At 31.3% G+C, this 10922-nt stretch overlaps 1 protein-coding gene across 5 annotated transcripts; it reads left to right on the forward strand.

Moving 5' to 3' along the window:
- Positions 1-3213: 3213 nt before the first annotated feature.
- LOC140973904 (uncharacterized) lies at positions 3214-7064 on the forward strand. Of its 5 annotated transcripts, XM_073437035.1 has the most exons (8): positions 3216-3664; positions 4165-4710; positions 4798-4984; positions 5280-5559; positions 5675-5782; positions 5873-6151; positions 6281-6424; positions 6574-7064. In XM_073437035.1, exons 1-8 carry the CDS (start codon positions 3382-3384, stop codon positions 6778-6780), a joined length of 2034 nt encoding a protein of 677 aa, XP_073293136.1. In that variant the 5' UTR covers positions 3216-3381; the 3' UTR covers positions 6781-7064. The 5 variants fall into 5 exon arrangements, with proteins under 5 accessions (XP_073293137.1, XP_073293136.1, XP_073293135.1 ...); XM_073437036.1 differs by having other exon boundaries at positions 3214-3664; positions 4165-4984; positions 5280-5391; XM_073437034.1 differs by having other exon boundaries at positions 3217-3664; positions 4165-4984.
- Positions 7065-10922: the final 3858 nt, after the last annotated feature.

The raw sequence follows: 10922 nt of genomic DNA on the forward strand, positions 1-10922 counted from the left end.
CCACCCTAATCAAACATGATTGTGTTTGGATCGATAAATGATAAATGAATTTCAAGTGATATTTATTTTGAATCTATTTGAGATCGACCATAATTATTATTGAAATTCTATATATTTTGATGTTCAATAGATTTAAATCCATCATTTTAATTTGTTCATTTGAGTAAATCAAAAAATTTGAAATCTAACGACAGATCGTAAATATTTAATTTATATAAAAACTTCTACTAAAGTTTGTGTCACAATTATTATATCGTATATGTGAATATGATGAGAATCATTTATGTTACCAACGCAAAAGTTATCTACATTTATTGTGAGAAATTGACCGACGGAGAGAGGTTTACACGTTGAGGTGGAAAATTATTGTGTTTATTTATTACGGAGGCCATTTTTTTTTCCCTATTTTAATATTTAATAATTAATAATTATATAAAAGAAAATTATAAATATTTTTTCAGTGAGGCCATCGGCAGAATTAATTTGGTCATATTTCTGAAAATTTTGGTGGTTGGCTTTTTTTTTATTTTTTTAAAAGGAAAAAGTAGCAAAACCATTTGCATATTTTGGTTTTTTATTGTACGATGTTTTTGTTTTTTTTCTAGGGTTTTTTTCTTCAAAAAATTGATATAGTGCATGAATTGTTTACATGATATCGATACGTGGACTAGATGCTGCACTAAGATTAAATGAATAATTTACGAGTGTCCAAATTTAGTTTTAATTTTAATTTTAACTTGTGTATAACGCAACAATTGACGATATGAATTTTTTTTTTGGATTATGTAATTGAAAAACTTACAAAAATTGTCATGTAAATTGATCGGTTTTTTTATTTTTATTTCTTAAATAGTCAAAATTTAATCTCAATACAAAAAATTAATTTGTTGTAATTTTAGTCCATTTTCATCGAAGTGATCCACGTTACGCCTACAATATCTGATAAATAAGACATCTTATATGATAATTTTGATCCTTTACTTAATATATATATCTGTGTGTGTGTGTAAGTTTCATCTCTCGACACTTACTGTGAATATCTATATGAACATCGTTGAATTAACATCCACATATTAGATATATATTTTCACCACATTCAGTAGATAGACATATCTGAACAATACTCACATAGTTATCCGGGGATAAATACTGAAATCATAAAGAATTGCTAACAATCATGTGTCATAATTTAATCTATCAATTATTAAATAATATGATAAATTTTGTAATTAGTGAATAAACTTAATTAGGTACGTAATGACGTTATTAAAAGAACATAGATGGCAAAATATTCGGACAAAATAACATAATTATGAGCACCAACTTTAATCATTAATATTTATAGTTAATAGATCTCAATCTAGAAATAATAATTTATCATCATAAAACCGGACGCGTTTCCGTAAATAAGATACCAACTATAACCTATAATTCCGACTTAACAAGTATCATTTCATAAATTTGAGTTTAATAGTCACGTAAAATAATTACATTAGGTACAACTTTTGTTGTTAAAATGACATGTATTTGATATTGTAACTAACATCGGAGTAAATATCAAGTGTTACATTTTCATTTATTACAAAGATAGTGTATTTATACAAAATTTTTGTGAGACGGTCTCACAGATCAATTTCATGGGTCGAATCTCTTATTTGGGTCATCCATGAAAAAATATTATTTTTTATGCTAAGAGTATTACTTTTTATTGTGAATATCGGTAAGATTGACTTGTCTCACAGATAAAGATTCGTGAGACCGTATCACAAGAGACTTACTCGTGTATTTATTGAAAGAGATATTGTTCTAGAACAACAACAACAATTACGTCTGTTAGAAGAGTTGTTATATGATTTAATATATTTGAGTTTTATCGTTCTAACCATCAATCATTTATATTTTTGTGAAACGACAAAAGTTTATTTGTAAGAAGAGATTTAGTAACAAAAATTAAAAAAAAATGATATTTATATACAAAATTCTGACCATCAATCGGGGAAAGAAAAAAACAAAGGATCAATAAGGAATATTTCCAAAAATTCTTCGATTGATTCAGAAAAAGCATAAAATTCCCACACGTTTGTGGAATATTTAGGATAGAAGATGTACAAAATTCAATTATATTCTTAGCAAATTGCGGGTAAAAAAAGGTCAAACTTTCAGATTTTAAATTTTCATTTTGCGTGATGGCAAATTTAATTTTTTTTCTCCTTCCTAAAATTGATGCAAATAAATGTATGAAAACAACGTTTACCCCCTTACACCAATATGCCAAAACTTGAAATAAAAAAAAAATTTGAATGATTTTCATTTTCAATTCCAATTTTCACTTTCTTTGCATTTCATTGATTTTAGTTGTAAAATAAAAATTATTTTCGGATACAATATCCCTTTATCATTACAAGTTTATTTATATATTTAGGATTCTAAATAAATTAATTAATGAAAGTTTATGTATTTTATTTAAGATAATACTCAAAAAATAAGTACATTGTATGTTAAAAAACACAAAAACAAATGGTCCTCTTAAACGTGAAGATTAGTGGGCAACTACTTCTATTTTATTTTTTTTATTTTTATAAAAAAATATTTTTTTATTATCTTTATATTTGACATATTTAAATAATAACTAACCGTTTTATGAAAAATAATTAATCTAATTATTTTTTTTTGAATTTAATATAATCTTCACTTATGTGAAGAATTTAATATAATCTTCACTTATGTGAAAAGTAAGAAGTTAGACAATTTATAATTTGGCAAAATTTATTTCTTTCCATCCCAACTGAAATGGTGGAAATGAATCAAATCGAGTCAAATAACATCAAAATTCGAAGACTTTGAATTAGCACATTCAAGTTCAAAAATTTTAATATTTTTTACTCTAGTTCGATTCGAATAAAACTCAAGTTTGAACTTGACTCGAAATTCGAACATGTTCACGAGCTATTAGGAAAAAAAAATCGAAATATATTTATTCAATAAATAATTATATTATTTTAATAAAATATTGAAACTTACAATGACTCGTAAATAATTTAATAAAATAATTTGAGTTCGAATTCGGTTAAAAAAATTGAGATATATTTGATTTTCGGATTTAATAATTTTAAATACAAATAAATATTATTTTACACTTGTCTTAACAAACCGACACCTTTCTCCCTCACACAGCTACACACAAACAAACGTTCTTTCTCAGTCTACATCTTTACATACACCGTATACATATATATGTACATAGAGAAAGTGAAAGACAAGGAACATGCAGAGAATCGACTGTTGACCCTTCAGACAGCAGCCCGCTCCAATCCCATGAATTTCTCTTTATTTCTCCTCCTGCTCCTTCTCTCTTGATTCCAACTCTCCATTTTAGCTTCAATGGAAGAGGTTAAATTCGAATCGGTGTTGGAATTCTTGAGGAAGAATGGTTTATCGGAGAGTGAATCGGCTCTCATGGAGGATGTCAGGGACAAATCCCACCTGGGCTCTTCTGATTTCGAGAAATTCTTATTCCCAATGGAACCCCCGCCTCGGCCGTTGAGGATTCCGTCCTCTCGGCTGCTGCCGTTTGGTGGAGACGGCGGCGGCGGGAGCTCGAAGGGTTCGTCTGATGATGAGTTCGTCAGTTTGGGTTCGTCTACTACTGAATTATGCTCCTCTGGTATTAACTTTTGATCTTCCCTTTTTTCTTGTTGCATAATAATTTAATTATTATTATTTAATTATCTAGTTGATTAATTGTTATATTTCCTTTTTTTTTTGGTAAATGGGATTCGTTAATTTCAGTGTTATCTCTGTTTCTTTATCAGTTTCTGGGATTGAATCTTGTTCTTTTTGGTTACTATGTACTGCTTTTGTTTCTGGGATTGGTTGATTTTGTGTTAGAATTTGATGTATATTCCATTTTTGGTGAGTAAATGTGCTAACTGTGTGTCAGTAAATTCATTTTTTTGTAATGGCATCTCTTCACATACAGTAATTTAGTTGCTTCTTACCAAAATAAGCTATAGAGTTTATCAACCAAATTTTCGATTGGAATATCTAGTTGTTCTTGGTTATATTTTAATTTAGTCGGGAACTCGTAGGATCGATTTTATGTGTGTTGCTAGTGCTTGGCATTGTTCTTGATTCTTTGTTCTTCTTCTGCTGTTTATTTTCCAGAATTTACAAATCCTTATGGGATTCGTACTACTAGACCAACATCTCAAGCTTCGTCTGACAGGTTGTCACAGTTTGGTACAGCTCGAGATTACCCCGATTTTGATATGCAAAATGATCTATTCTGGTATAAGGAGAAAGATGAAGACTATGATATGCCACCACTTTTTGGTGATGGGGATTTTGAGGGTGATCCAAGTGAGGACAAGTATATAATGACGGTCCAGACAGGGAAACATATCGAGGATAAATTCGGGTATAATGTTGAGTCTGGAGAGGGTGCATGGTATTTAAACTCGAGGGAATACTTTAAAAATGAAGCTAAAAGAGATTATTATCAGTTGGGTGAACTGTTTCAGCTTGAGAAAAGTGAAGAAAAGTGTGAAGAACATTGCAACAATTATAGTTGTTCGGCTTCTCTCTGTGCTTCCTGCAGTAGGTTGCGAAGGGCTTATGCTGGTAGTCCCACATATTATGGCCTCGGAAATATGAGCACAGCCAATTCACATCAGAGTCAGCTACAATCTCGAGAGGAAAAGCATGAGGCAGGTGTGACTAACATTTCGACTGAAAGGAATTCTAACGATTTTGTTGGAGGTTTCATTAATTCCCTTGATTTTTGTTCTGTTCGGAAAGATAGCCAATCCAATGGAAATGAAGACTTTGAATATATTGAAGATGATGTAATTTCGGGAGAATCTCGTGAACTCCAAGCTGCGGTAGAAGAAGAGGATGGTGCTCCATCAGATGAACTTATGATGTGTGGCGGCAAGGAAGATGATTATGAGATATTCGACCTAAGAATTATACATAGAAAAAACAGGTGAATTATCGTAAGAAAAGGTCAAGTTTTTCAAGTTTTTTTTTCAACTTTGATGTGCAATATGTTAGCTTTTTAAAATATATATATGTGAAGTCCCCAGAATTTCAGGTTTTGCGTATTTTGTACAGTTCTTTATACTATAGTTTACATTGCCGCCTTATTAATATTCCTGGCTCCGCTTGTGTCATTGATTGAGTTATCATCACTTTAATCTGTTTTAAATCTAGGATTTGAGTTTGTTTTTGCATTTTAATTTGTAGTAATACATTATTTCATATCTTACACGATTTCACAGGACCGGGTTCGAAGAAAACAAGGAGCTACCTATTGTTCTGAATAATATCATAGCGGGTAGATACTACGTCACTGAATATCTTGGATCTGCTGCTTTCAGCAAAGTAATCCAGGCGCGTGATCTTTACTCGGGAATGGATGTTTGCTTAAAAATCATAAAAAATGACAAGGACTTTTTTGATCAGAGCTTAGATGAGATCAAACTTCTAAAGTTTGTTAACAGGCATGATCCTGCTGATGAGCACCATATTTTACGTCTTTACGATTACTTTTACCATCAGGTCGTATATGACACATTGTTTAATATCTTACTTCAATTGTAAAATTGAACTGTGTGAAAGTTAGTTCGATATATGTTTGATCTTATTGTATTTTCTGTTTAAATTTCTATTGCAGGAACATTTATTTATTGTTACTGAACTTCTACGCGCAAACTTATATGAATTCCAGAAATATAATCGGGAATCCGGTGGGGACCCGTATTTTACGTTGAATCGTCTACAGGTTCATTTATTGAAAAATTCTTCCATCTGATCTGATTTCACTAAAAAATATTTTTGCAAAAATAAATAAGGTTGCATGTTTTATTTGCAGGTCATAACTCGACAATGTTTGGAGGCGGTATCGTATCTACATGATTTAGGGATCATTCACTGTGATCTAAAGCCAGAAAATATACTTATTAAAAGTTACCGACGATGCGAGATAAAGATCATTGATCTTGGCAGCAGCTGCTTTCAGACAGACAACTTGTCCTTGTATGTACAATCTCGATCTTATAGGGCTCCCGAGGTTATGTTAGGCCTCCCTTATGACCAAAAGATTGATTTGTGGTCTGTTGGCTGCATTTTGGCTGAGTTATGTACCGGGGAGGTACGCATCGATGCATTTATTTTGAAAAAATTCGAAAATGTTTCAGTGACAGGTCGGTTAGCTGCAGTTAAATGGTTTACTTAGGAGAAAAATAAAAAAGCGGGTTATAAAACTGTAATAGTATTGTAGGTACTCTTTCCAAATGAAGGAATTGTGATGCTTCTGGCACGCATGATAGGGTTGCTCGGTCCAATCGATGTGAGCATGTTGAAGAAGGGCCAGGAGACGCACAAGTTTTTTACCGAAGAATATGATATGTATTACTTAAATGAGGTAAACTTTTTATTTATAGATCAAATTCCTGATTTAAATGCTGGAATTTAGTAGGGGCAAATGGGTGCAGTTGCCCTCGAAAACGATGAAAAGAAAAATCTACTAACTCTTCTTACATTATCTTTGTAAATATATAAATTTTGTTACAGGAGACAGACCAAGTAGAGTACATTTTCCCCGTGGAATCATCCCTAGAGGATCACCTTCAGATTTCGGATCCCGGGCTCATTGATTTCTTGAAATTCTTGCTTCAAATCAATCCAAAGAGACGCCCCACGGCAAGAGAGGCACTCAAGCACCCTTGGTTTTCCCATGCATACCAGGTCAATTCTTTTGGAGTTCAATTATTTTCTTGAAGGAAGACTTTATGATTCCGGGATCATTTTCAAGAATACCATGTCCATGTTTCTTAACATTAACAATCCAGTCGTTTGACGTCATTGATTTTGTCTAGTACATAAATGTTCGTATATAATTTGCGTAGGATTCAGTTTNTTCTGTTTTTTTTTTTTTTTTTTGATCCAAAAATACAGCTACTAAGCTAATAGTCGTTGCGGTTTACACGTTTTTTGGGGTATTGTAATGGATCATATACAATATTTCCTGCATATTTTGTTAAGTACTATTTGAGTTTAATGAACAGTGTGCAATATGTTCCTGTGATGGTGATTTTTTGTCATAATAAACGTGACTTTTATAAGCTTTGCAAAATAACTCGCACGTGTGCTTGAGTAAGAGTATTCTCTCATAGCTTTCAAAACAAAAAAAAGAGTATTCTCTCAATTATGTAATTGATACTTTTTTAAAATTATAATTGGGTCTCGATCCAATAGCTCGTTCAAAACTTACGACATTGGTGTCAGTTGAACTATAAGTTATCTTTATGTTATTGATTTTTTTTTTTTTTTTTGAACTTGCAATGGTTATTATTGTACCATTCGTGTTTTAATACCAAGGTTCTCGGTTTTTAAGCAATGGATCCGGGTCCAATAATCTGGTTGGAGTGATTATTCGATTTCTTGGCTCGGTTGGATGGATGACGGATAAATAATAGTAGACATTTTTTTATACGTTGTCTATCTATCGTGTCTACTTATGTGACGGTGAACATAGTGAGTAGAGAGCAAATCAAAATTGTAATAGTAGATTATTTAAATTTGTTTTGGATAACCACATTTTATAATATAATTGATTTAAATTTTTTTATCATTGCTACTTTTATTAATTAATACTGTTAAATACATCAATCTCTTTATAAAATTTTAATTAATAAAATTTAGTATTATCACGGTGCCAGTGGTCGTGCACATTATGTTAGGCCAATGACAAAGTTTAAATCATATAAAAAAATGTTTAAAGGTAATCTTGTCTATTAAAGATAGAGAAATAAAAGTGCGATGTTCATAACAATTTCTAGAATCTAATTAAAAGGTATTCTCTTATTTAATTTTGTGCTAAAATATAGGATAATAATAGATTAATTTTGGAAAATATAAAAACTTAATTTAAAAAATCGGAAATTTATATTTTGGGAAAAAAATAAATAGAATGGTAACGTTTCAAGAACAATTTCCATGTTGCTTAAAAAATAACAGACTTTGCAAATAATTAATTTCATTTAATATTTTAAATTTTTTAATAAAACTGGTTACTTATTTTTCTCATCATAATTAAAGTTTGGCCTACCTATATTATAACATTTTCCGTATTTTAATAAAATTTAGGGGATTAATTTAATATTGGTGGGAGGATCTCCTGCCAGCTTAGTTGAGCTGAACTTTTCTCCGGCAGTATGATGCATCTTAATGTGGCAGTTTCCCCAAATGGTACGCACTAAAAGATTGTCTTCCCAGCCGGACCAGCTTAAAGACAAACAGGCCAATCGTCTTCGAAGAATGATGTTTTGGTTCGATAGATTTGAAATTCATTTATTTGTTTTATCGATTAGATTTAAGTCAATTACATATATACTCTATATTTAAAAATTATTATGATATTGTAGTATCGAGCGTTTGTCGTTTTACAAAAAATATAACTGTTTTATTTTTCTTATATTGTGGCAACACATATTTCCATATTAAACAACAAGTGACAATGAGAGATTGCATGTACTTAGGTGTTAATAATTTGAGATGTTGTATTGCTATAGAGAGTGCATACAACACCGCCTAAGAGCACACACAAGAATTTTTGGATGCCATGAGAAAATATCTTGCGTTATTTAAACAATTATTACAATTTATACAAGCATACAACACACATACATCTGTCAGTTTTAGGCCTGAAATTAGAATAATTTTGAATTTTGACATTGTAAAAGGTGAAATAAATATTTAAAATATTTAAAAAATGTGTCAATTCAAATTAAAATAGGCAAAAACTTGTGTGAGACGGATCTCATATTTGAGTCATCCATGAAAAAGTAATATTTTTTATGCTATGAGTATTAATCTTTATTGTGAATATCGGTAGGATTGACTCGTCTCACAGATAAAGATTCGTGAGACCATATCAGAAGAGACCTACTCAAATAAAATAAGTCTCTCTCGTTTTTATATTCGTTTCCCTAAAGAAACCTCCGGTGGTGAGACTGACACAATGATTTTGTCGGAAATTTCTGGGATCGTGTCGGAGCTGAAACCGAAGAGCCCATGTTCCAAAAAGCTGCGCGCGCAACGAATGGACGGATTATAACAATATAATAACTACGATTCATATACAAACACGAATTCATATACAAACACGAATATTGCTTTTACATATTATATCACAAGAAAATAAAGTTCACTTTTGTGTGGTAGCCTTAATGTAATAATATATGTGCCTGTGGGCTCATTCACTCGGTTAAATGGCACTAGCTAGAAAAGGAAAAACAGTCGGATTTATTCGCTAAAACAATATATTTTGGTTAGTTAAAGTTGTTTATTAATACATAAGTTTATATATATACATATATATTAAAAAATTCAATCCTATTTCACTGGATTGTTAATTTGGCACCCAAAGTTGATGGCGTATAGCATCAACGTTGTTGAGGTGTGTAACGTCTTATCAATATTCCGATTAAATAGGACCAAACACCATTCTTATGCTCCAAGTTTTAAAGCAAAAAGAAAGATACCAATCTCTCATATCAGAGTTGGTACTGCCTTCTGGTGCTTATTTTGGTACTTATACATACACATACATGTATGTCTTTTGAAATTTTTTAGTTCACCCGGTGTAACGTCCACGCCCATTGGACATACGCGCGGACCTCGTGCCCAATGGATGTTGGATGTCGCACCGGGCGAAAATCACCTGGTTTAACATAGTATTTGTCCATTTTTTGTTTGTTCCATGTGTGATATCTTCGGGAAAAGAATTTTGTGACTTTTGTCACCTCTCACCCGGTGTAGCATAATATTTGCCCATTTGTGGTGTGTTCCTTGTGGTATCATCGTGGGAAGAATTTTGTCGCTTTTCATATAAAACCTGTCCACGCTAAAGATTAAAATATATGATTTCAATTAAAATGTTAATACATAAAGAATTAGTATCTTTGAGACCGCAACTCTCTTAAATACAAGCATGACAAATTTCACTGTTCCTCCCATCATTATATTGAACAAAAATAATCAATATGTTGTCACATACTCCATGATTTTATTTTCCATGGCTCTATTATATTTGAGTATATTATAATATAAAATCAGTAGTTAATTAGGTATTTTAAAATAAAAAAATTATAATTATAAACAAGAACAAATGGAATAAAAGTTATGTCGTTAATTAGCACTGGACTCGAATTTTGTTTTATCTTTCAAACCACCAATAATTTTGTTAGTAAAATTGCTAATAACAAAACTATAGAAGTAGGGAACGAAAGTAATCTCGTAAAGATACAGACAAAGCGATATCCTCAGGAACCATTCTTATCTGATTATACCCACTATAACAATCTTTAAATGAAAACATTTCCAACAATGTCGATGAATAAGTATATCCATGTTCGGCAGAGGGAATTTATCTTTTGGACAGGCCTTTTTGAGGTCTCGGTAGTTGACAATCAAAAGCAGTATAAGAAAATGAGCATATTATTGAAATTATGAATATCGTGTATAAAAGAATAACAAGAAAACAGTATATCAAACTGAGGTCTGTACGAAGTACAGTTTTCTTAAAAAAGATTTATCCCATCCGACTGTACTTCGAGGAACGGGGCGGACAACTGTTTCCCCGTATGCAACGGCAAAACCTTGCAGCAAGTTAGCAACTTAGCACGAAGTCACTACACAGGTGAACTGAATGCAATAGAATGCTTGAAAGAGATCTTGAGTGTTTGTAAAAATCATTTTCATGTGTATAAAATGAGAAAATGAGCATAATATTTATAAGTCTCAAAATGCAAACCAAAATTCTTGCAAGATTAATTAACTCGATTAATCTTCTCATTAATTCAAGAATTTGAAGTGCCAAAAGTGTTCAATTAACTCAAGAATAAGGAAAGTCAAAATAC

Source organism: Primulina huaijiensis, chromosome 3 (assembly GCF_012295235.1).
Source record: "Primulina huaijiensis isolate GDHJ02 chromosome 3, ASM1229523v2, whole genome shotgun sequence".
Classification (NCBI taxonomy): Eukaryota; Viridiplantae; Streptophyta; class Magnoliopsida; order Lamiales; family Gesneriaceae; genus Primulina; species Primulina huaijiensis.